Source organism: Mytilus californianus, unplaced genomic scaffold (genome assembly GCF_021869535.1).
Source record: "Mytilus californianus isolate M0D057914Y unplaced genomic scaffold, xbMytCali1.0.p SCAF_5, whole genome shotgun sequence".
Classification (NCBI taxonomy): Eukaryota; Metazoa; Mollusca; class Bivalvia; order Mytilida; family Mytilidae; genus Mytilus; species Mytilus californianus.
Window position 1 is genome coordinate 71,512,272 of NW_026262701.1, and position 27,983 is coordinate 71,540,254.

At 32.5% G+C, this 27,983-nt stretch overlaps 1 protein-coding gene across 4 annotated transcripts; it reads right to left on the bottom strand.

Annotated features, from left to right (window-relative positions):
* Positions 1 to 956: 956 nt before the first annotated feature.
* LOC127703002 (protein AAR2 homolog) lies at positions 957 to 22,926 on the bottom strand. Of its 4 annotated transcripts, none has more exons than XM_052207375.1 (5): positions 22,797 to 22,926; positions 15,806 to 15,975; positions 10,986 to 11,086; positions 9,875 to 9,974; positions 957 to 4,696 (listed from the first exon to the last, which is right to left on the bottom strand). In XM_052207375.1, the coding sequence occupies exons 2-5, from the start codon at positions 15,970 to 15,972 to the stop codon at positions 3,943 to 3,945; spliced, it is 1,122 nt and encodes a 373-aa protein (XP_052063335.1). In that variant the 5' UTR covers positions 15,973 to 15,975; positions 22,797 to 22,926; the 3' UTR covers positions 957 to 3,942. The 4 variants fall into 4 exon arrangements, with proteins under 4 accessions (XP_052063335.1, XP_052063337.1, XP_052063334.1 ...); XM_052207377.1 differs by lacking the exon at positions 22,797 to 22,926 and adding an exon at positions 22,608 to 22,781; XM_052207374.1 differs by lacking the exon at positions 22,797 to 22,926 and adding an exon at positions 21,893 to 22,601.
* Between the last annotated feature and the right edge of the window lie 5,057 nt (positions 22,927 to 27,983).

The window sequence follows — 27,983 nt, forward strand, 5'->3', positions numbered from 1 at the left end:
ACATGACTCACTAAAATAGTCATAAATTTAAGAAATGTTATTTCAGACACAAGTGCAAATTGACTAGCATTAAACATTAGCATATTGTTTCTGTCAAAAGTTTGAATGGTATCTTGATGTTTAAGATTGACCAAAAAATGTGTTTTGATATTTCTATTTCATCTAGATAGTTAATTTTGACATCAATAGCAAGAAAATTTGGTATACCAAACCTACATGCACAAATGTATTAAACATAAAGCAACAGATCGGGAGCTATATTTATTTGTGAAGGAATTCAAAAAATTAATGTTATTTGGAATAATCTGGTCTGTGAATGTATATCTCTCGTAATAAGGAGCACATTTGTATAAATTGGCCTGAATTAGACATTTACCAGTTAAAGATTAATTTAAAAATTGCCTTTTCCAGTTCCTTAGCCTGGTCATTAGAGAACTGAACACAGGTGTACACACTTTAGAGGGCTCAAAGCAGGCTACTGTAAATTCAGAAATTATTGCGTGCATTTATTATTGCGATTTTGTCATTTGAGACTAAAATGCAATTTTAATTTTTGCGATATTGAGAAAAATCCTGTTTAATTCATATAAAAAATTTCAAAATACAAGTTTAAATTATTGTGATTATAACCCTGTCTCATTTTTCGCAATAATAAAAACATTGCAATAAATACTGAATTTACAGTATATGGTATGGGTTTTGCTTTACAGTGACCTGTAGTTGCTTATAGCCACATCGTTTGTACTTTGGTGGATAATGGTCTCATTGGCAATCATTCAACATCTCTTTATTTTTTTATAAAAAAGACTATTACAGCATTCAACTGAAATGTTTATTATTCTCAGATAATTTCAATATGTTTTCATCCCTCGTTTTTGTTTCAAGTGGTCCTTTCATGAATCATATGATATAACTTATTGTTAATTCCCAGCCCCACATAACTTTCAAGACATGTAGCCATTAATCAACAAATATCTATTTTATTTAAAGGATGCCAAGGGCCTTTGACATTTTGCTGCAAGATATAATAAAATTAACTCAAACCTACAACAGCAGCCAAATAGAACAGCAATAAAAGTCCTATCCATTCTAATGCATATTTTAAATTCAGTATTCCACATCTTTTCTCTCAAATAACATTGTTTTCAAATATTGCTTTTTTTATCATGATTATTTATCTTATTCATTTTATGATTGAAATATCATATTATATATATTATCATTTATTTCTGAAGTTAGGACTTTATGTCTTAAAGTCTGCATATTTTTGTCCATAATTTCAGCCATTCTTTAACCTTTATGCTACATGTGATACATTTTGTTAATATATTAAATCATGAAAAGTATGACCTTAGTTCAAGGTCATACTATTATATCTTAAAAATAAAATATATTAATACTACACATGTTTATTTTTAGTTTGACTCAACAATGTTGAAGGAGAGCTATCGAAGTACCGTCTGAATATCTGTGTACAAGTAATGAACCTACAGCCATGTATACATTGTTTGGTCAGATTTAAGGAATCCATAATCTTACGAAACAAGGGGTGTAGAACAGACTCATACCAAAAGAAGGTCTCATTGACATACATATTCTTTTTGCTTCATTTATTATACCCCACATTCTAAACCTGGTTATATTGTGATGGGAGAGTCTGTCTGTCTGTCATCCATTCATTGGTCCTTCTGTCCCACTATTGTATCCCTAAGTGCTCCTGATCTGCTGGACATAATTATGTGGCACTTTCACAGAATCTTACTCACGATTTACTTTTGCACATCCTATTTTATTTCTTCATCTGTTTGATTTTTGGGGTTTACTTTGGAATGACAAGGACTTAAGTCATATCATACACATTTGGGTGTACCCATTTTGTATCCACAACACCTCCACACCCTTATTACTATTTATTGAACCTTTTTACAATCTTAAATATGTAATGCTACTGTGCACCTCTTTAGAATCTATGGCATTGACACAGCTTGCCATTAAAAATTGAGACACTCAATGTATTTTCATCACTGGGAGTTAATTTTTTTGTTCAGCTAAATTTAATAATCAAAGAATGATTGGCTTTTCAAGGAGAAATTTAAAGTTCACATTGAATATACTCTCACATACATTATTACAATAGCTATTGTATTTATACAATTGGACAGGTGAACTTGCAAAATTTAAATACCTTGACAGAGAAACGGATTCTGTGGAAAGGTTGCATTTCTTTAGCAATGACAGAAATACCCTCCTCAGTTTTGTTGACTCTATTTTTGCAGTAAAAACTTACACAAATTTTACACTTGATGCCATATATCAGAAGCTTGTAGTGGTTGAGAAAAATGTCATTGAAAATGGCATATTCATGGATGACATTTAAAGATATGTTTTGGGAAAACAGGAAGTAAAACATTGAAGGAAGTGAAAACAGTGTCTTGCCTGTCGGCATAAAATTCAGAAAAAGACAATCAGATGGACAGCAACATTGCTAATTAATTTAAAGTTGCTGGACCATGAACTAGTGGGCAGGGCCTCGAAATGAGATGTACAGACAGTAATGCAACTTAAAAGAAAATATAATTGTCTACTGTAAGTAATTCCTATCAAACTAACTAAAGCAGAAAACTTAACATTGAAAATTTGCAATTAATTGGAAGTCACTGTGACCTAGAGGTAGGGCCTAAAAACAGTCGTCAAACTGATATGTACTGATAGTAATGCAACTTCATACAAAATATCCTTGATCTATCACAAGTAGTTCTTATCAAACTAACTTAAGCAGAAAACTTAACATTGAAAATTGCTAATTAATTCATAGCCACTGGACCATGACCTGGGGGGTAGGGCCTCAAAATAGTCGTCAAACTGAATTTACTGATAGTAAAGTCGCTTCATACAAAATTTCATTGATCTTTCACAAGTAGTTCCTATCAAACTAACATCAGCAGAAAATTGACATTGAAAATTGCAAACTAATTCAAGGTCATTGGACCATGACCTAGAGGACAAGGCCTCAAAATAGTAATCAAAATGATATGTACTGATAGTAATGCAACTTCAAATAAAATATCATTGATCTGTCACAAGTAGTTCCTACCAAACTAACTTAAGCAGAAAACTTAACAATTGTTGACGCCTACTACAATGTCATCATCGTCACCGGATAAGCAATCCCTATGTGTCGCTTTCCGCAACTTTTGTCGCCAGCAAGATAACTAGAGGCTCAAAGGCGTCTACATTGCTCAATTGGCATTTTTTTTCAAAAAGTTAATACAATGCAAAAAGAATACATCAAAGTTTCTGGCAAAAATGAAAAAAAATAAGAAAATCATTTTCAAAAGCATTCTCCTCTAATGAGTCAATTGATGATTTAGGTCATGCTGATTTATTTGTAGATCTATTTTTTTAATAATTTTGCTTCTTTACAGTTTCCCTCTATCTACTATAGTTTCCTAACAAAAAAAACCACCAAAATCGGTAAAAAAAAACCAAATCAAAAGCCACAAGTTAAAATGAAATATCAATTGTTTTCTGAATTTATTTTCTTTTCACTGCTTTTTCCACCAATGGTCGACCATCAATTCAAAATCCCTATATAGTAAACAAAATTTTTTAATGTTTACAGCTCTCTAAATATTTTAGCTTAAGTTTAACAAAAACATGTACATCAGGAATTATAATATACTGCGAGATTAATTATTGCGATTTGTGGAAAAGATGCATACAGATATATCTGTCAGATATAAGAATGTGAGTTGTTCTTATTGCGATTCTCACCCAGTCACATTATTTGCAATAATTTCTGAATTTACACTAATGCTTAAAGTCTTTAGAGTGAGTGAATTAGTGGTCTGACACCTAAAGCTATATTATTTTGATGCTGTGACTCAAGTATATCCCATAAACATTTAAACACTACAATTTTATACTGATTAGATTTTAATATTAATTTGTGTCCACAACAACAGGTGCATATTCATCTGGCTCAGAATCAAAGTCCCATCTAAATTTACTGGTCAAATGTTCTTTGAATTTTCTGCCTTTTCTTTTCAGGCTCTGATCAGCAGAACTACATTCTACATTAGAAAAGAATTCTTGTAAAGTCGTCGTCAGAAAATTACTCTGTGATACAATATCAACAAAGAAATCTTCTGGGATTTCATGAACTTGAAAATAAAGTACACCAACAAAATCCAAAAAGAGTTGAGTATGATTAGTTAATGCAGATTCACTGCTACACAGCAAATGTACCAATTTTTTCCATTGGTCGAATCCATCAAAGACTTGTCCAATCAAAAAGCAGATAAAAGAAAACTGTACTTCTCCAAGTAAATCTTTTTCTATGGAGTTATAATTTTCTTTTAATAGAGTTTCTAATATGTAGGTTGAATCCATGCTACATTTTGTAATTTCTGCTGGAGTACTCCCATCTGGATACCTCCTCTTTGGTAATTCTGTAAACCTGATAAATGTTCCCGGCTGTACCTTCATTTGTGGTAGTTGTGATTCTGCTTCTCTTGCAGATGTTGGTTCTATAGATGACTTATCTGGCAGATCATCATTTGCTTTTTTACGGCTTGCAGTGTTACTACTTTCTGATATGAATTCTGAAACACTTAAAATTTTCCCATTCTCCGGTTGAAGCCTTTCCACTAAAGTTTCGCTCATGCAGCTGGAGAGAGATACCCATTTTTTGAAACTAAAAAATAGAAATGAGGAGTAAGTCATTTAATGATTCACAGGGCAAATCAAGGCCAAAAAATTATAATTACTCAAGAAATAGAGAGTTTTGGTGTTGTTTGAGTAAACTAAGAATCCTATTCCAGCTGGATTATTCAAAAGCATTTATACCTAGCTAGTATACATGGACTCTGACCTTGTAAACCAACTAGTTTTCGCAAGTGATTTATTTTTCGCGACTTTTGCGAGTAGAAAAATAATATGAACATAAATTGTCACAAATATGTATTATTAAAAACTTGTATCTTTCCTTATTTAAATGAATCAATAAAATTCCACCCAAAAAAGATTTGCTGTGAATTCAGGTAGAAAGGGTTAAACCTGAAAAGAGAATCCGCAAAAAATAAGTTGGTTTATAGTATATCTCGAAGTTTAGTCCTCTATTCTTATACACAAAAGTTGATGTAATATCACTTGGGATAAGGCTGTTGCTACTGCTAGGTTACAGAAAAAAACTATTTGCCAAACAAATTTTGTCTTTTCATTTTACGTAAGGATTATTATTTTCATAAAAATCCACATTTTATTATATTCCTGCAAACATAATTCAATACATATTGCTAAAAATGTCAATTAAGTTAGAAACCAATTTCTTATCAAGTACCGGTAATGGTTAAATGATGACAGTTGGTATCTGATTAAAATCAACTAGTTAGTAGTAACTCCTGAACCTGACAATAAAATGAAAATCTTAAAAAAAAGTCTTGATCTTGCTGTACAGTGTAATCTCTTTGATTCTTTGCTAAGATTGATTGATTGTTGGTATAGTGTTTAACACCACTTTCAGCACTATTGGCTATATATACACGTATTGGCATCCAGTGTGTAGTGGTGGAAGAAGCTGGAGTTCCCATAGAGAACAATCAACCTACAGCAGAAAAACTGGCATCCCTAGTCAATTAGGATAGGAGTCAAACGCACCTGACACATGCTGGGTTCCACCTCACAACCTCATATTGACAGACTAGCGTTTGCTGAAGATGAACTACTTAGACCAACTGTCAATATCATTTAACTTTTAGCTTTTCTATTGATAAAATGATCTTATATTTTATGAAATTTGTTCTGTTGTGCATCATCAACTCCGTCATAGTCTTTTTTTTTTATAAAGTATAGACAATCTGCAAGTATGGTCAACAGAATTACTGAATTAAATAACAATTAAAATCGACACATGTGTTACATTTAAATTATTATGCTAAATACTACAAGAACACAGATGTCTATTTTAGTTAAATTAAATTGTTCAGATGCTATACTCACTTCTTTCTTACTCATATTAATGAAAATATAGTACCATGAATAATAAACAGCTGCGCCATGAGCATTTTTTAAGAATAAAGTTCAATAACTTCTCAATGCCATATCAGAAATTTGTAAAAAACTAAAGGGAGGTTATCTTAATTGATATAAACCAGTCACCAAAGTTTAATGAAAACTGCTCAAAGCACTTTAAAGGCATTGTCCGAAAACTGGAAAATCACCCCTTTTTTAGGGAGCTACCATTTGATTTTTATGGGGGGGGGCTAGGATGAAATTTGAAAAAAATAGGCAGGACAGGAGTTTTGAGTAAAAAAAAAGGCAGGATGAGACACTTGCAAAAAAAATAAAATGCTCCGCAGGGCGCAGCTTGATACGACCGCAGAGGTCGAACCCTGAACAGTTGGGGCAAGTATGGACACAACATTCAAGCTTGATACAGCTTTGCATTTGGATTGTGATTAAATATTTGACACAGCATAGGTTTCTGACACAGAATGAATGTGGTCTAAGAACTTAAAAATTTTAAATTGGACATTCACCTATTATGGTCCAATATCCAAAATCTAAATACATGTTTAGATTCAGCATATCAAAGAACCCTAAAAATTGTTAAAATCAAACTAAGTTTAATTTTGGACCCTTTGGACCTTAATGTAGACCAATTTGAAAACGGAACCAAAAATTAAGAATCTAAATACACGGTTAGATTCGGCATATCAAAGAACCCCAATAATTCAATTTTTGATGAAATCAAACAAAGTTTAATTTTGGACCCTTTGGACCTCAATGTGGACCAATTTAAAAAGGGGCCCAAAATCCAAAAACTAAATACACGGTTAGATTCAGCATATTAAAGAACCCCAAGAATTCAAGAATAAAACCCCATTGAAATTGGTCAAGAAATAAGCAATTTATACGAAGTATCTTCTTTTGCACAATACTGTGCAATTAAATATTTCTTGCTATTGCGCAATACTGTACTATTGACAATTGCTTGCTATTGCGCAATATTGTGCTATTGGATATTTCTTGCTATTGTGCAATACTGTGCAATTGAAGATTTCTTGCTATTGCGCAATACTGTGCAATTGAAGATTTCTTGCTATTGTGCAATACTGTGCAATTGAAAATTTCTTGCTATTGCACAATACTTATTATATAATAATTTACACATCCTGTTTGGTGTGTATCTCCTACCATATCATTATTATTTGCTTTTAAATATAAATCAGAAATAACCAACTTAAAATGGAAAATTTTAAAAGAAAAAAAAAAGGAAAAAAAAAATCCCCCCCCCCCCCCCCAAATTTTTTGAACCCCCTTATGATTCATCACCCCCAAACTCAATCCCAGCCTTCCCTTTGTGGTATGGTACCTTGCAGTACAATTTCAGAGAGATCCATACACTTGAACACAAGTTATTGTCTGGAAACTAGAAAAATGTGTTTTTTGCCCCTTTTTGGCCCCTTATTCCTAAAATATTGAGGCAATTACCCCCATCATCAATCCAAGCCTTCCCTTTTTGATATGGTACCTTGCAGTACAATTTCAGAGAGATCCATACACTTGAACACAAGTTATTGTCTGGAAACTAGAAAAATGCTTATTTTTGGCCCCTTTTTGGCCCCCAATTCCTAAACGTTTCAGCAATTACCCCCAAACTCAATTCGAACTTTCCCTTTGTGATATGGAACCTTGTAGTACAATTTCAGAAAGATCCATACACTTACACACAAGTTATTGTCATGAAACTAGAAAAATGCTTGTTTTTTGCCCCTAATTCCTAAAATTTTGAGGCAATTACCCCCAAAATCAATCCCAGCATTCCTTTTGTGATATGGAACCTTGTGGTACAATGTCAGAGAGATCCATACACTAACACACAAGTTATGTCTGGAAATTACAAAAATGCTTATTTTTGGCCCCTATTTGGCCCCTAATTCCTTTACTGTTGGTACCATAACCCCCAAAATCAATCCCAACCTTCCTTTTGTGGTATTGAACCTTGTGGTAAAATTTCATAGAGATCCATTCACTTAAACTAAAGTTAGAGTGCGAAAACCAATGTGTCTTCGGACGACGCAGGACGACAACGACGACGCCAACGTCATACCAATATACGACCACAAAATTTTTTTTGCGGTCGTATAAAAAGTCAGGATGACAATTTAGGTTAAAAAAAGTCAGGATAAACTTTAAAAAAAAAAAAGGCAGGACCGAATAGAGGGAAAAATAAAAAGGCAGGACAGAGATTACAACTAAAAAAAAAATGCAGGACAAAATTTTTCATCCTAGACCCCCTTAAAAATCAAATGGTAGCTCCCTTATGAATAAAATCCCATAACTAGGAAGTGTAAAATCTAAAATTTATAAAAATTGAAAGGGAGCTTACATCAATAGATATAAACAATTCTCCAAAGTTTCATGAGAACTGCTGAAAGAGGGACGAAAGATACCAGAGGGACAGTCAAACTCATAGATCGAAAACAAACTGACAACGCCATTGCCAAAAATAAAAAGACAAACCGACAAATAATAGTACAGATGACACAATATAGAAAACTAAAGACTAAGCAACACGAACCCCACCAAAAACTGGGGGGGATCTCAGGTGCTCCGGAAGGGTAAGCAGATCCTGCTCCACATATGGCACCCGTCGTGTTGCTTATGTTATTACAAATCCAGTAAATAGTCTAATTCGGTAGGTCACATTAGTGAAAAGGGAAGGGTATTGTAGTTACAACATAAGGAACATATCCGATATCATCTGTGAAACAGTTATTCCATAACGGTCAGCCAACTCGTGATGGCGTCCGTAAAATTTACGAAGGGATGATTTCAACTTCACCATTTGGAACTCTTGGTTTAACAGCTTCCTTGCGAGCAGCAATCCTCTATCAAGGAAATCATGATAGGAAATACAAGCCCGGGAATATCGTATCAATTGGGAGATATATACTCCGTATGCAGGCGCTGCTGGAATGTTGCTACATAGAAATGGAAAGTTCACAATTGGGAAGCTGAAATCATCTCTTTTGTCGTAAAGTTTTGTTTTCAACCGACCCTCATTGTCAATTTCTAGATGTAAGTCAAGATATGAGGCAGACTTAAGTGTATATGTAGTATCCTTTATCTCTAGTTCGATGGGATAGATTCGTTCAACATAGTCACCAAATTTTGTATTATTTAGTGAGAGAACATCATCTATATAGCGGAACGTAAAGTTAAAGGATATTGCTAGCTTCTTATCTTTCTTCCTAAGAAGTTCCTGTATGAAGTCAGCCTCATAATAATAAAGAAACAAGTCAGCAAGAAGAGGGGCACAATTGGTTCCCATTGGAATTCTGACAGTCTGTTGAAAAACACGTCCTCCAAACGTAACAAATATGTTGTATGAAAGCATTTTTGAGTTATTGTCCGAAAACTGGAAAATCCCCCTTTTTTTTAATGAATAAAACTCCATAACTCGTAAACGTAAAATCTAAAATTTATAAAAATCAAAAGGGAGCTCATGTCAATAGATCGAAAACAATTGACCAAAGTTTCTTGCAAATTGGTGAAAGCATTTTTGAGTTATTGTCTGAAAACTGGAAAATCCCCCTTTTTTTAATGAATAAAACCCCATTACTCAGAAACATAAAATCTAAAATTTATAAAAAACGAAAGGGAGCTCACGTCAATAGATATGAACAATTCACCAAAGTTTTATGCAAATTGGTTGAAGCATTTTTTACCAATTGTTCAGATTTTTTACCATGAGTTAATGTCCGACATGTTGACGACGGACGGACAGACAACGGTATACGATATTACGTCCCGTAAACGGGCATATAAAAACTATCAAAGAAGTTCAATTTTTTTATGTTTCTCTTACTTTTCATATGGATAAGCTCCTAAGTATCTGTCCATTTCCTCTTTATTGTCATGAAATTTCTGAAGTACATCTCCTCTAACATCAATATCAGGATCAATATCTGTAAAACAATGCATTTCTGATTTGCAGCAGAAGTTACTCCAATACTGGTAAAGATATAACATTTAATGAATTATATCAAATTTATTTGGTCACACCTCTTTTTTTTATCATAAAAAATGTTGAGAATATAAATTGGTGTGGCCTCACAGACATCTGTTTGTACTTTTTAAACCCAAAACATTATTAGGTACCCTATAACTGAGGAAATATTATATGATCTATTCTCAGTGATTTGCTCAAGAAAATTACAACTAAATTTTCGTTATTTAAAAGTATTTCCAAGACCATTAAGGGATTTTTTGCCAATGGGAAATTTTATCACCTTTTACCAATATATGGCCAAAAAAAATATATGTCTATTTACAGCTACCCAACCGACCCTAAGTCATTTTATTCCCGTCTTAAAGTGAAAAATTAACTGAACTCATGTCAAAAGAGAAGTTAGAGTTGTCCATAAAAATAAATCAATAGCCTGAAACATCTAAATGTTCACAATCATGAATATGACAGCTGTTTAAAGAAACTTGCGACTCATGTGATGAAATAAACACCTTGCCGCAATTTTTTTCAAACCAATAACCAAGGGAAAAAATCCAATCATTAAAAATATGGGTAAACTTGGCCCATGGACAACTCAGACCACTGCAAGACGTTACTCACGACTCAAAATCATGTCGCAAAAGATAAAATGGAGATACCGACCTACCTACCCTATTTTTTTTAATGATGTAACCTTAAACATACTGTTTTTTTACATATAATTTTTTTTTGGCCTATGGAACAAAACATACATTTGACACACACCAAAATATCTAGATATATGGTACTTCCTTCAGACATCATTTAATTTTAATACAGTGAAACCTATTAGAAACAAAACCTGATTAAAAGAGGAAACTGCCTAAATTGAACCTGTGTATAAGCGGATAAACATTGAATATTCTTTAGGAATTCAACTTCAGTAAACTGTATTAATTCTGTCATTTTGAATTGTTGAGAATAAGGTTACCTTCTAACAATTTGTTCCATTTGCGAACAACAATTTCTTTCTTTCTGAAATTATAGAAAAATCCAGTTCTAGGTGCTGCTTGGCCTTCCTTATTACAAGCACTGAAATGTAAATAAATCTTAATCAATTATCTTATAAACAAAATGTAGAAGGATAAATTGAATGTCTTGGCCTGCTGCCAAATTGCAAGGGCTGTAATTCTGAAAAAACTATGTCATCCAGAAAGATATGGGAATTGATATCTTTAACTTACCATTATACACTGAAGAACCAAAATCTTAATATCTGAAGGTATGAAAATACCATATATAAACTGCTTCGCTGAGCGCAGCTGGATACGCCAGCAGAGGTCCAACCCTGAACAGTTGGGGCGCAAATGGACACAATATTCAAGCTTGATACAGGTCTGAATTTGGATTGTAATTAAATATTTGATATATTATAGGTTTCTGAATAAATGTAGTAAAAGAACTTGAAATTGGTTATATGAAAGATTTCTTGCTGTTGTGCAATACACTGTGCTGTTGCGCAATACTTAGTAAATCTGATGTCAGACTATAAACAAATAAAATCTTATAACTCAGAAATGTGAAATTGAAAATTTATAAAAATCAAAAGGGAGCTTACAAAAATAGATATAACCAATTTACCAAAGTTTCATAAAAAATGCTGAAAGCATTTTTGAATTATTGTCCGAAAACTGGAAAATCCCCCTTTTCGTAATGAATAAAACCCCATAAATTGGAAACGTACAGTCTGAAATTTATAAAAATCAAAAGGGAGCTCATGTCGATAGAAATAAACAATTCACCAAAGTTTCTTGCAAATTGGTGAAATTATTTTTGAGTTATTGTCTGAAAACTGGAAAATCCCCCCTTTTTTAATGAATAAAACCCCAAAACTCGGAAACGGTAAATCCGAAATTTAAAAAAAACGAAAGGGAGCTCATGTCAATAGATATGAACTATTCATAAAAGTTTCATGCAAATTGGTGAAATATTTTTTGAGTTATTGTCCTAAAATTGGAAAATCCCCCCTTTTTTAATAAATAAAACCCCAAAACTCAGAAATGGTAAATCTGAAATTTATAAAAAAACGAAAGGGAGCTCACGTCTATAGATATAAACAATTCACCAAAGTTTCATGCATATTGGTTAAAGAGTTTTTGAATTAATGTCCAACATGTTGACGACGGACGGACAGACGGTCAACAGTATACCATAATACGTCCTGTAAACGGGCGTATAAAAAAATAAGGAGATGTGGTATGATTGCCAATGAGAAAAATATCCACCTAAGTTCAAATGAAGTGGATGTAAGCAATTATAGGCAACTGTACAGCCTTCAACAATGAGAATAAAATGCTCCGCTGGGCGCAGCTTGATACGACCGCAGAGGTCGAACCCTGAACAGTTGTAAGCAAGTATGGACACAACATTCAAGCTTGATACAGCTCTGAATTTGGACTGTGATTAAATATTTGACACAGCATAGGTTTCTGACACAGAATGAATGTGGTCTAAGAACTTAAAAATTTTAATTTACCTATTATGGTCCAATATCCAAAATCTAAATACAAAGAACCCCAAGAATTCAATTTTTGTTAAAATCAAACTAAGTTTAATTTTGTACCTTAATGTAGACCAATTTGAAAACGGGACCAAAAATTAAGAATCTAAATATACGGTTAGATTCAGAATATCAAAGAACCCCAATATTTCAATTTTTGATGAAATCAAACCATATCATTATTATTTGCTTTCATATATAAATAAAAAATAACCAACTTAAAATGGAAAATTTTAAAGGAAAAAAAAATCCCCCCCCCCCTCAATTTTTTGAACCCCCTTATGATTCATCACCCCCAAACTCAATCCCAGCCTTCCCTTTGTGGTATGGTACCTTGCAGTACAATTTCAGAGAGATCCATACACTTGAACACAAGTTATTGTCTGGAAACTGTAAAAATGCTTGTTTTTTGGCCCCTTTATGGCCCCAAATTCCTAATGTTTAGGGCAATTACCCCCAAACTCAAACCCAGCTTTCCCTTTGTGATATGGAACCTTGTAGTACAATTTCATAAAGATCCATACACATACACACATGTTATTGTCCTGAAACTAGAAAAATGCTTGTTTTTCGCCCCTTTTTTGGCCCCTCATTCCTAACATTTTGAAACAATTACCCCCAAAATCAATCCCAGCCTTCCCTTTGTGGTATGGTAACTTGCAGTACAATTTCAGAGAGATCCATACACTTGAACACAAGTTATTGTCTGGAAACGAGAAAAATGCTTATTTTTGGCCCCTTTTTGGCCCCTTATTCTTAAACCTTTTGAGCAATTACTCCCAAACTCAATTCCAGCTTTCCCTTTGTGATATGGAACCTTGTAGTACAATTTCAGAAAGATCCATACACTTACAGACAAGTTATTGTCCTGAAACTAGAAAAATGCTTATTTTTGGCCCCTTTTTGGCCCCTAATTCCTAAAAGTTTAAGGCAATTACCCCCAAAATCAATCCCAGCCTTCCCTTTGTGGTATGGTACCTTGCAGTACAATTTCAGAGAGATCCATACACTTGAACACAAGTTATTGTCTGGAAACTAGAAAAATGCTTATTTTTGGCCCCTTTTTTGCCCCTTATTCCTAAACGTTTTGGGCAATAACCCCCAAACTCAATTCCAGTTTTCCCTTTGTGATATGGAACCTTGTAGTACAATTTCAGAAAGATCCATACACTTACACACAAGTTATTGTCATGAAACTAGAAAAATGCTTGTTTTTTTCCCCTTTTTTGGCCCCTAATTCCTAAAATTTTGTGGCAATTACCCCAAAAATCAATCCCAGCATTCCCTTTAAGATATGGAACCTTGTGGTACAATGTCAGAGAGATCCATACACTAACACACAAGTTATTGTCTGGAAGTTACAAAAATGCTTATTTTTGGCCCCTTTTTGGCCCCTAATTCCTAAAAGTTTGAGGCAATTACCCCCAAAATCAATCCCAGCCTTCCCTTTGTGGTATGGTACCTTGCAGTACAATTTCAGAGAGATCCATACACTTGAACACAAGTTATTGTCTGGAAACTAGAAAAATGCTTATTTTTGGCCCCTCATTCCTAAACGTTTTGGGCAATTACCCCCAAACTCAATTCCAGCTTTCCCTTTGTGATATGGAACCTTGAAGTACAATTTCAGAAAGATCCATACACTTACACACAAGTTATTGTCATGAAACTAGAAAAATGCTTGTTTTTTGCCCCTTTTTTGGCCCCTAATTCCTAAAATTTTAAGGCAATTACCCCCAAAATCAATCCCAGCATTCCCTTTGTGATATGGAACCTTGTGGTACAATGTCAGAGAGATCCATGCACTAACACACAAGTAATTGTCTGGAAGTTACAAAAATGCTTATTTTTGGCCCCTAATTCCTTAACTGTTGGTACCAAACCCCCAAAATCAATCCCAACCTTCCTTTTGTGGTATTGAACCTTATGGTAAAATTTCATAGATATCCATTCACTTAAACTAAAGTTAGAGTGCGAAAACCAAAAATTTGTTGCGGTCGTATAAAAACCCATACTGTATAGTCAGTTATAAAAGGCCCCGACATGAAAAACATGAAACAATTCAATTGAGAAAACTAACAGGCTAATTTATAACAAAACAATTTACGAAAAACAAATATGACCGACATGAACCAATGACAACCACTGAACTACAGGCTCCTGACTTGGGACAGGCACATAAAGAATGTCATTAACAGTCAGAGAAAACATGACCTTGTGCAATGCCAAAATATAGGTATCGATAGATTGTAGTACTGTGAAATAACATATGTGTATAACAACAATATTTAGTATGGTTTTAATTTACTGATAACAAAATCAATATTTATACCAATAAAAAAATATTCAAAGATTTAATTACAGTGTTGAATTGGTAACCTTTCAGAATAAGTTTATTTAAAGGATTGATAAGTTTACCCAGATCGTATCTAAATTACAGGCTCAATTAACAACATCGCTGTAAAATTTAGGATGTGCTATTTCGTTTGAAATAAGCTTTCTACACATGCTACAGGTACAGCCAAACTTGTAAACTAAATCTTTGTATCTATGGATGAATTTAGTAAAGGTTTTCAGTAATTTGTGGTAACGAAATCCCTGACTTAATAATGTACTAGTAATACATAGATTATGCTTATTGAAATTCAAATGTCACTACAGACACAGGCATAGCAAACGAGTTGGCATATAAAAACACCATTAGACGGTGCCAAAGGATCATCACCGTCCAAAAAAGGAAAATTAACAATAGGCAAAAAAAATCATCCCTTTTGTCCAGTCCAGACAACTGATGGATTTGAGAATGAAGGAATGACAGACTATATGCCCTAGCCACTCAGTGACAAAGCTATAAGGGTGATGATCCTTCACCCTTGAATTTTTAGCACCACCGTTTGTTTTCTCTGCATAAACTTCATTTTTCAGATTAAAGAAGATAAGCCATGAATCAATTCTTCCTCATAAATATCTTAAATGCTATTATAATATGTATTGAATTTAATTTTTTTGGGGTCATAAAATTAAGATACACACATTTTTGCACACATATACATATTTAAAAGTTTTGCAAAATTTATAAAATCAATATAACTCTTTTTCAATGATTTAAAAATATAATAATTTAACTCGAACTTTGAAATATTTTCTGTAATGATCCCTGATGTATACGTGTAGTTATTAGGACAGATTAGATTTTTTCAAATCTCATAGTTTTTGATAGAAGTGATTAAAATACAATGTATGTAAGATACCTATAATATACAAAATGAAGACCTGCAGGAATCATTTTCACTCCTCGGAATTCTGGTCCAACATTCCATGAATTATAATCAATACCAAATTCTGTTCCAACTGGCACATCAAGAAATACAAAAATGGCACCTTCTCTGAACAAGGTCTGAGCTGTGTCTTGATCCATGATCTGTAATTAAACTAAATAGTAGAGAAGGTAAATAAGCACTGCATCCAAATTATACCCTACTTGTATGGTCCTCTATTTTGTGTGAATCTGACCAATGGAATGATTAGGTCATATAATGACGAAGTATGGGGATCGCTTCTGGATATAATTCTAAATGTATACCTTAGAAGTATGCATACAATATTGTTTTTCTTAAATTGTTTAACATTATATAGCGGTATAACATGTTACTTTTATTATTCTTCCCTTAGTTTATTTATTTTGTATTTACATTGTATCATAGGTCAAATTTATTTGTTCAGTGTATGTTCCCTGGTGTTAATATGTCCTTTTATTGAGTTAAGCTATTTCAGTTGATATTTTATAGTGTGTCTTTCTATGTTGTGATGTTACACTATTGTTTCAGAAAAAGGGTGAAGGTTTGGTACCATTAAAACATTTAAACCCGCTGCATTTGTTTGCACCTGTCCTAAGTCAGGAATCTGATGTTCAGTAGTTGTCGTTTGTTGATGTGGTTCATAAGTGTTTCTCGTTTCTCGTTTTTTATATAGATTAGACTGTTGGTTTTCCCGTTTGAATGGTTTTACACTAGTAATTTTTAAGGCCCTTTGACCTATAATGGTTTACTTTTATAAATTTTGACTTGGATGGAGAGTTGTCTCATTGGCACTCATACCACATCTTCTTATATCTATTTACAATGTCAGAATTAATTTGGTTCAAATTAATCCAGAATTTTAGTATTTATTTTGTGGAAATTTCTTTTAAATTCACAAGAACTACTACCATGACTACTATATATATATATATATATATATATATATATATATATATATATATATATATATATAAACAAGTCTAAATTGAAAACAACTTCAAACCTATGATTGCGTTGGATTAAAACCACAATTTTTATACGTGTGCATGCAAAACAAATTTCTTGTTAGAGGGGTCTAAATACAGCACAAACAACATTTTCCAAAAGACCAAAAAAGTGAAAAAGTATATTTTAACAAAACGCATTTGACTAACAGGTCGAACAACAAATGTTCTTAATCCCTGCTGACTGCCATTGGCGATTGCCAAATAAACGGATCACGGATGTAATAAATGGATCTTAATTATAAATTTAATACTAAACAGAAAACAATACACTTGCGGAAAAGATGGTATACCGCAAACAAAAGGTGCAAAGGTTTTTGTACACCATATCCGGATTTCGACAATTAATGTCTCTTCAGTGATGTTAGGAATCAAAACGGTATTTGGAAAGCCATACAATTTACCTCAATTTAGGATACTCTTGAATTTTGAGGAGTCAAAATAGGATGAACGGATCATATAAACCCGAAGGCAAATATAAAACAAGCCCAAACGAAAAAATATAAACAAGTCTAAATTGAAAACAACGTTCAAACCTATGATTGCGTTGGATAAAAACTGCAATTTTTATACGTGTGCATGCAAAACAAATTCCTTGTTAGAGGGGTCTAAATACAGCACAAACAACATTTTCCAAAAGACCAAAAAAGTGAAAAAGTATATTTTAACAAAACGTATTTGACTAACAGGTCGAACAACAAATGTTCTTAATCCCTGCTGACTGCCATTGGCGATTGCCAAATAAACGGATCATATATATATATATATATATATATATATACAAGGTAAAAATCCACAGAAACTGTACTCATTAACATTGTTAATCAACTGTTAAATATTCAATTTGATTGATTCATTTATTATTAACTTTGCTTAGTACAACATGTACAATGTAGTCCTGATCACTACCACATGACTACAGGATGTTGGTCATTTGAGTTCTTTCATGCCTACATTTACCTACAAGGACAGATTAGACCATCCAAAGCATCTCATTCAAATCTAACAAGGTGGTCTGTCTTATAAAAATATTTTGATGCTTAAAAATAATAAAATGCTTCGCTGGGCGCAGCTTGATACGACCGCAGAGGTCGAACCCTGAACAGTTGGGGCAAGTATGACACAACATTCAAGCTTGATACAGCTCTGAATTTGGATTGTGATTAAATATTTGACACAGCATAGGTTCTGACACAGAAAGAATGTGGTCTAAGAACTTCAATTTTTTTAATTTACCTATTATGGTCCAATGTCCAAAATCAAAATACATGGTTAGATTCAGCATATCAAAGAACCCCATATATTCAATTTTTGTTGAAATCAAACAAAGTTTAATTTTGGACCCCAACTTGAACAAACTTGAAAACTGGTCCCATAATCAAAAATCTAAACACATGTTTAGATTCAGCATATCAAAGTACCCCAAGAATTCAATTTTTGTTAAAATCAAACTAAGTTTAATTTTGGACCCTTTGGACCTTAATGTAGACCAATTTAAAAAACAGGACCCAAAATTAAAAATCTAAAAACACGGTTAGATTTGGCATATCAAAGAACCCCAATAATTCAATTTTTGATGAAATCAAACAAAGTTTAATTTTGGACCCTTTTGACCTCAATATGAACCAATTTGATAGCGGGCCCACAAAATAAAAAATCTAAATACATGGTAAGATTCAGCATATCAAAGAACCCCATATATTCAATTTTTGTTGAAATCAAACAAAGTTTAATTTTGGACCCCAATTTGGACCAACTTGAAAACTGGGCCAAAAATCTAAAATCTAAATACATGTTTAGATTCAGCATATCAAAGAACCCCATATATTCAATTTTTGTTAAAATCAAACAAAGTTTAATTTTGGACCCCAACTTGGACCAACTTGAAAACTGGGCCCATAATCAAAAATCTAAACACATGTTTAGATTCAGCATATCAAAGAACCCCAAGAATTCAATTTTTGTTAAAATCAAACTAAGTTTAATTTTGGACCCTTTGGACCTTAATGTAGACCAATTTAAAAACGGGACTCAAAATTAAAAATCTAAATACACCGTTAGATTTGGCATATCAAAGAACCCCAATAATTCAATTTTTGATGAAATCAAACAAAGTTTAATTTTGGACCCTTTTGACCTCAATATGAACCAATTTGATAGCGGGTCCACAAATAAAAAATCTAAATACATGGTTAGATTCAGCATATCAAAGAACCCCAAGAATTCAATTTTTGATGAAATCAAACAAAGTTTAATTTTGGACCCTTTTGACCTCAATGTGGACAAAGTTGATAACGGGGCCCAAAAATCAAAAATCTAAATACATGGTTAGATTCAGCATATCAAAGAACCCCATATATTCAATTTTTGTTGAAATCAAACAAAGTTTAATTTTGGACCCCGATTTGGACCAACTTGAAAACTGGGCCAATGATCAAAAATCTAAATACATGTTTAGATTCAGCATATCAAAGTACCCTAAAAATTCAATTTTTGTTAAAATCAAACTAAGTTTAATTTTGGACCCTTTTGACCTTAATGTAGACCAATTTGAAAACGGAACCAAAAATTAAGAATCTAAATACACGGTTAGATTCGGCATATCAAAGAACCCCAATAATTCAATTTTTGATGAAATCAAACAAAGTTAAATTTTGGACCCTTTGGACCTCAATGTGGACCAATTTAAAAACGGGGCCCAAAATCCAAAAACTTAATACACGGTTAGATTCAGCATATTTAAGAACCCCAAGAATTCAAGAATAAAACCCCATTGAAATTGATCAAGAAATAAGCAATTTATACGAAGTATCTTCTTTTGCACAATACTGTGCAATTGAATATTTCTTGCTATTGTGCAATACTGTACAATTGACAATTTCTTGCTATTGCGCAATATTGTGCTATTGGATATTTCTTGCTATTGCGCAATACTGTGCAATTGAAGATTTCTTGCTATTGCGCAATACTGTGCAATTGAAGATTTCTTGCTATTGTGCAATACTGTGCAATTGAAAATTGCTTGCTATTGCACAATACTTATTATATAATAATTTACACATCCTGTTTGGTGTGTATCTCCTACCATATCATTATTATTTGCTTTTAAATATTAATCAGAAATAACCAACTTAAAATGGAAAATTTTAAAAGAAAAAAAAAAGGAAAAAAAGAAAAAAAAAAAAATTCCCCCCCAAATTTTTTGAACCCCCTTATGATTCATCACCCCCAAACTCAATCCCAGCCTTCCCTTTGTGGTATGGTACCTTGCAGTACAATTTCAGAGAGATCCATACACTTGAACACAAGTTATGGTCATGAAACTAGAAAAATGCTTATTTTTGGCCCCTTTTTGGCCCCCAATTCCTAAATGTTTCGGGCAATTACCCCCAAAATCAATTACAGCCTTCCCTTTGTGATATGGAACCTTGTGGTACAATTTCAGAGAGATCCATACACTTACACACAAGTTATTGTCTGGAAGTTACAAAAATGCTTATTTTTGGCCCCTTTTTGGCCCCTAATTCCTTAACTGTTGGTACCATAACCCCCAAAATCAATCCCCACCTTCCTTTCGTGGTATTGAACCTTATGGTAAAATTTCATGGAGATCCATTCACTTAAACTAAAGTTAGAGTGCGAAAACCAATGTGTCTTCGGACGACGCTGGACGACGCCAGACGACGACGACGACGACGACGTCATACCAATATACGACCAAAAAATTTCCAATTTTTGCGGTCGTATAAAAACTGGGAGCAAATTCAGTAAAATTGTCACAAACTGAACATCTTTTGAAATTGATATTAAGTTTAAATAATACATAATTTATTTCTGACATGAAATATTAAAAAGAAATCTTTTCTGATGTTTCTCACCCAAGACATAGGAAAATATTGGTAGGAATGCCGGTTTTTTCAAGCTACAGTACTAATAATTATAACATATAAGTGTCATTTAAATGGAGAAAAAATTGTTTGTTATTTACTCAAATTTTACAATTAAACTTGGACTAATACATATATTGATCTATGGTAATTTTGTCAAACTTGTTATCTCCTGTACACCACCAAACCTGAATATACATATATTTGTTCTTAACTTAAGTGCATTAGTAAACAGACTGGAGCCCTGATTTCCTGAAAACTCCCCAAAACTTAATATGAACCAGAGACCGATAGATATTACTATAAATTCAGAAATTATTGCAAGGTTTTTACTAATGCGAATAATGCGACTGAATAAGTATCGCAATAAAAAGAACTCGCATTTTGAATTTAATACACATCTTTATGTAGATTTTCCTGAGATCGCAATTATAATTAATTTCGCATTGCTGTGCATCCTTCCAAAATCGCAATAATAAATGCACGCAATAATTTCTGAATTTACAGTACCTGAAAACTCTATTTTATGTTGTATTTTACTGCTTTTATAGTTAATAAAGATTATAATTTTGAGATATATGTCAATTTTACTCAATGAATGTACAATTAAACTTCAGGAATTCAATTTGTGTGTCTTGCATGCAAGTTCCTTGTATAACAATATTGTGGACGTAATTATTCAAAAGGTAGATGTCTATCTTAATAAAAGCATAAAAAGTACTGAATCCTTTTTTTTAAATTAATGTTTTCCAAATAAGGTGTTTACTTTTCAAATTTCAATTGCTGAAGAATCTAATTCTTCAGTACTTTTTCATAAGTTATAATCTTCATTATCAATTAAGACAGTTTTACACCATTTGAAATAGAGTTTCGGGGATATATATCTATCAGTTCTCAGGTTCTAATTGGGTTTTAGGGAGTTTTTAGGAAATCTGTGTACCCTAAACATGCTAAACAGATTAGAAAAAACATACTGCTGTCCTTAGTAATGTAGATAGGGACTATTAAAAAAAAAGCACCAACAATACATGACTTTAGAATTCGTGCACTTTCCCATACATTTCCTAATTTATTGTCACAACAATTATGTCATTACATCACAGTAAGAACCGATTGTTCAATGATGTCATTAACACCAAATGACCTACGGTCAACCGGCATAACTCATTCATATAAAACAAATCAAGATTGGTGTAAACACTTTTTCTCTATAAGTCGCCATTACTGGACATCATAAACATTTCCGTAAAATTTTGAAGTCACAAAAGAAAATGTCCAACGCCACAATGCAAAAGGAATTGTTGAAGAAAGGTTGATAGTTAATTGATGGTCACATAATCTTTGGTCAAGTGCCAATAAGGTCTATAATTTCATCTTTTGCAAGCTAGCTAAATTTGGATTACCATAAATGAGGGTCGTAAATGGGGGTGACACCTTCAAGACGAATAACGGATAATCATGATAATATCTTGACAAATGACATTAACGATAATTTTTGGTGCATTTTGATAAAATGTACATTTTTTTTTTTTTTTATGACGATATTAATAAAATAGACTGACTTTGACGAATCACGTTAAATTCTTTCCAAAAATAACGGTAACAGATGATTGTTTGAGTCTTGAGACCAGTGAAAATCACGATAAGGAGATTTTGACGAATCACAATAAAATTTTAACCAATTTGACGCTAACGGTAGCCAAAAATAGCCGTTTGACGCTTGAGGGTAAAGGGAATTCCTACCCTCATTATTAAATACATTAAATACAAACAAATGTTTCAGAAGGGATGTGAAAATAAATTGTTCTACTGAACATGCTGAAAATTGGTGAAAAAAACATTCTTTATTTTATTAACATTTACGAGTTTTCATATTTTGTTATGTTTTGCGGGACATAATATAAATGACTTTTTTTATATTAGTCCCATGTTTTGCCCAAATTTTGGGAGCGTGTTTCTCTTTTAGTCTTTTTTTTTTTCTCTTTGCCTTTGGCCATGGTGTTTGTCTGTCCTTCGACTTAAGATGATGCGACTTTAGATGATTTTGCTTACTACTTTGTTATCTTCTTATGTTTTCAAAAATACAGCATCAAAACCTGAAATAATTTAGAGGGACATGCAAAAGTGAGGGAACGTCTTAAATTCGTTTTCCAACATTTAAAGTTATCGCCAGATTGTTCCTACCAAGTCTCATTGTAATATCACTAAGAACCTAAAGTGCATTTTATATAAACAGTAACGTACCGGAAGGAAGACAACTCGCCCCATCGTTAATCGCCCCACTTTTCACCAACTCGCCCCACTTTCTACCAACTCGCCCCAGTCTTGTACTACAGTTGAAAGTTAAAAGTTCTTTATCTCTCTAATTATGGAACCTTATATATCGAATTTCGTCGATCATTAAAAATGTCAAATTGAAACTGAGAAAATTAGAGAAAAAAACTCCTATGTCATGAAGTTCACATTCTTATTCCATTTAAAACGTTTTTAAGCTGATATATTCATTCTCTATTATTTCAGCGACACATTGATAGTAAAACCTGCAAAAAGAAAATAACAAATAACAAATAACAAAATAATTTTAATATAAACATTAGAAAAACCAAAGAAAAGGGAAATATCTCCCCAGACATACCCAAGAATGAAGGACACTAATGGCCGATTACCCTTATCAGCGACACCCGGGGTGCAATGTTTTTAATGATGTTCGATTAACATAGAAAGTAACGGGAAAATAAATAGGTACCCTTCATTAATTCTTCATATTATTTTTATTAATCATCTGAATTCTTATTAACACATACGACCGAATTCTACATAGATTTACCTTTCTGGTGGTATTAAAAAATCCAGTTTATCTTATCTCATTGTTAGGTCTCCGATTTTTTGAAATTTCAGTATCTAAATTCCCTTACTCACATCAGTAAATATCGATGAATTACCTCAAAAGAAATGAGACAGCAGTAAGTAAAAAAATTGAAGCACACTTAATATGCGGAGGAAATACTATTAACACATACTGTTGAATACTCCTGTCAATAAGCTATATTTTGATGTCAGAAAAGTCAGTTTAAATTAAGAAATTCTTAGGTCTCCGGCGTTTTGAAAAGTTGTCTTTGAAAAAAATAACCAACACAAATGTAATATACGAAAACAACGTACATTAGCGAGATCATACTGTTATACATGTAAACTAAATTCCGGTTATTCTTGAATAAATGAAATAATACATAATAAGTTCAAATTTAAAGTGTTCACTGTGGCTATTTTTTATTGTTCAAATAGAAACGATAAATATTGAATACAAAATAAAATTATATTTAATTATATTAAATTGTATTCGTCGGGATAGCTCATCTGTTCAAAGGACATAATGGAGTTTTACTATAAGGGTTCTTGTTCATGATAGTTCATAGTTCGTATAATTTCATATAATAGAGACTATAAAGATATTTTTTATTCATATTTGATGAAACGTATTTAATGATAAATGATAAAGTATACATTTACATTCAAATAATAATAAACGATTCGCTGTTTAATAATTTTTTTTCACCCGTAAAACATTTTTCCATCATTTGTATTTCGATAATATTTAAAGAAAATGAAAAGGTGGTATATTAAAAAAGGTCGAAATTGATATATTGTCAAATGAATTTTATTATCAGCAGGCACCCTGTCGCTTGACTGTCTTTCCTATCTCCAATTACGATGTCTTATATATGCTCAACAGGATGCCACTGTTTGTTTTATTAAATTGAATATGATACAATACAACTTGTGTTAATTGGTGACATATGTACATGTAATGAATGTATGCACGGTTTGTTGTGGAAGTATCATCCTGTAATGACATTACATCAATGTGGTGGAACTATTAAAACAAATTTGATAACTCGAAAACTAATGCAAAAAATATCTCAAATCACTCTTTTTTAGGGAATCGTGTTCCTCGCTCTTTAGTTTGACCATGGAAGTAAATTGATTAGTGTTATCTATGTATAGATAGTTTAATTTGCTGCTTTTATTTTTTTGTTTCTTCTTTTAATTTGTCATTTTCTATATATATGTTTTTTTTTATTACTTAATGGTGCAATACAAAACACATGTAAGTTGTCTCTCGGTCATTTTAGAAATACACTGTTCAAAATGTTCTTGTGTGAAAAAATGTAACGCCTACAACACATTGAATGTTGGTTTCTGTTATAATGATGAATGTGTTGTCATTGTAAATGGATATTAAAAAGCCAATTGCTGAAGACCTGGTGACAAGTTTTAATATTATGCACAGTAAAAGAGGCCCTTCTTCGTTGATATGTTGGGGTTTCCTTGTATTTCAAAACACCTTTTGTCTGGTGCATATGCCACGACTCATAAAAACTAACTTATATTTATTAATTTAGTTTTGTCCGACGAATTTGTGTCCCTGATTTTTTTTAATTTAAATTTTCGATCTTTCTTGCTGTGTGGAAAAAAATCTCAAACAAGAAAAATGTTACCCAAGTTTTTATAATCAATTGTTCATGAACAATGTAAATTGCTTTTTTTAAAAGGCGATTTATTTATCAAAGACAAACTATGAATCGCATAAATGGGCTTTGATTTAGGGACGACATCAAAAGATCAATGTAGGATAAAAAAAACTTAGTTCAAATAGTCTGGGGGTGGGGGTAAAAATTGCTGCAAGTTTTGTTTATTTGACATCGAATTTACATATATCTGTATCAATTTTTCCAAAGTTAAGTTAAGAGAAGAGAGGGGGGGGGGGGGGGGGGTCAGTGAAAAAAACTACGTGAATTAAGTTTGTTTATCCTACATTGAACTTTTGATGTCGTCCCTTATTGTCAATGTGAATTTTTATCCGTGACTTAATTCAGGCAAATTTTATACCTTTCTTGCACTGTTGAAAATAAGGACAGAGGGACATCAGATATAAATACTGTTAGTATTAAATCGCACTGATAGCAGTAAGACAATTTTAGATGGGTGAAATAAGTTGAAATATGTAAGAAAACTTTCAAATAAGAATTACTCCTAAACACACATAAAAAGGGAGACCCACTATAAAAGCGCTTGCGACCTAACTCGCTTCATGATGATGTCTTTAGTTATTACAATTGATAAATCTTCACTTATCAATCAGAGAGAGAGCTCTACTTATCAATATCAATAAAAAATATATTTTAACTGTTGAATGACTTATTCTTCAATTATTTAGTCTTAGAATTTATATCTTTAATTTTCACCAATTGTCTAAATTTGATTTATTGAACCTTTTTGTCTGCTAACGCCTTACCTAACTAAAGATGGTTGAGATATGTTTAGCCGTTTTTACATAAAACATTTAAAAAATGAAAAACATCTAGCTTGTAATTTATTTCTTCAAAGACATATATAGCATCATTTTAAAGCAAACTTATTTGTCCAAGGCATAAATGAATGATTGTACTGAAATGAATGAATGTATATAGCCTATTATTAGAAAGCAGGACAAACTTAATTGAGTTTGCTGGTGTTAAAAATGGTTATAAAAAATTCAGCTGATATTATGCCATATAATTATTTTATTACTAATGGTGATTAAATTGCAATAAGCTACGGTTCAGTACAAATTTCGTCGTCAGCTCTGTTGCATAAGGACAAATGAAAATATTAAATTTCTTGGTAACAAGGATGTCATATAAGCTCCTAGATGGTATTTTTAAGATATATGAACATCAAAACTCATGAGATACGTTTTATGACTGTTCAAGATCAATTAACAAAAATTATGGAATTTTTTCCCTAATTTTTTCAAAATAATTTCCCCTTCTTACATTGATTTATAATATCGACGAGGTTTTGATCTCAATATCATAGTCCTTTTAAAGACCACTAACTCAAGTATCGTAATTTATAACTCCCGTGAAGACACTAATTAATTTTTATCAGAGACATGTCTCTGTTGTATTTAACAAGATTAGTAAATGCAACGACATCTATTGGAAGGAGTTAAGAGTTATCGTTAATTATCTACTGTCCAATATAAACAGATTGGGTTATCTCGCTTGGAAATGTGACATATTCTTGCACATGGGTTAGATGTTATTGGACTATTGAACACCTCTGCCTAGTGTTTTCTGCAACTTAATCACTGTTATACTGCGCATGCCGCATGTCACAAAAAAACTGCCAGCGCCAACAAAAATATTGTAATCAAGATGTCGTATAGGTTGCTAACAGCATAAACAGATGTCCACTGTGACTCAAAGTAATCCAAAATAGCAAGTTGTATACGAATCAAATTGTATAGATGCTTGAATGGAAAAGAGGCCCAGGGCTGATAAAAAATTTATAATGTAGTATACCAACCCTTGAGCAAATGCACTTGGACATCATCATGTAATAGTAAACTTATCATCACATAACTCATAATCCTTTTATGTACAGGTTTGTTTGGTTTTTTTTTATAAAAACTTGTTTGTTCTCCGAGCAAATATGAAAGAGATTATACCACAATTTTAAAACTATCGGCAATGAAATAAGAAAGTTATCAGTAGAATTTGAATATTTTAACTGGAAGACCGAGTCTCAATTACATAATTATCAACAATCTAATTAAAATATAGATCTATATACTCGCTATCCTCATACGAGCACACGAGTTGTGATATATATTATGTATGTAGATCTGAATTTTAATTGAATTTCGTAAAACTTTGTATCGAACGACAGCTGGAGAAAAAAAGAAAGATCGATACGTTGCTGTACTTTCTGTGAGGCGCAGATTTTGTTAAAACTGTAGTATTCAAGGAGTTCCATAATTCGATTTCAGGATTTTATAAATATTTATGGATATCTGAAATAAGTTCAGAACCTCCATAATTGAATTTCAGTATAACCATAAATAATTATGGACCGCCTGCAATATTTCAAGACCTCAATAATTCATTTTCAGGACTTCCAGGTTTTCGGATCCACCCCAGGACCTCCATAATTCAATTTCAGGATTTTCACAAATAATCGTTTAGAATAGCTTTATTTCAGGACTTCCATAATTCAATTTACCTCCTGAAATATTTCAGGACGTCAGGACCTCCATAATTCCATTTCAGGACCTCATCATTCCATTCCAGTATATCCTGACTCGTGAGTATTTCAGGACCTTTATAATTCTATAATTCGAATTCTTGATGTCCTGATATCCCAGTGAAATCGATTTATCATGGAGGTTATGAAATATTTCAGGTTATCCTAGTC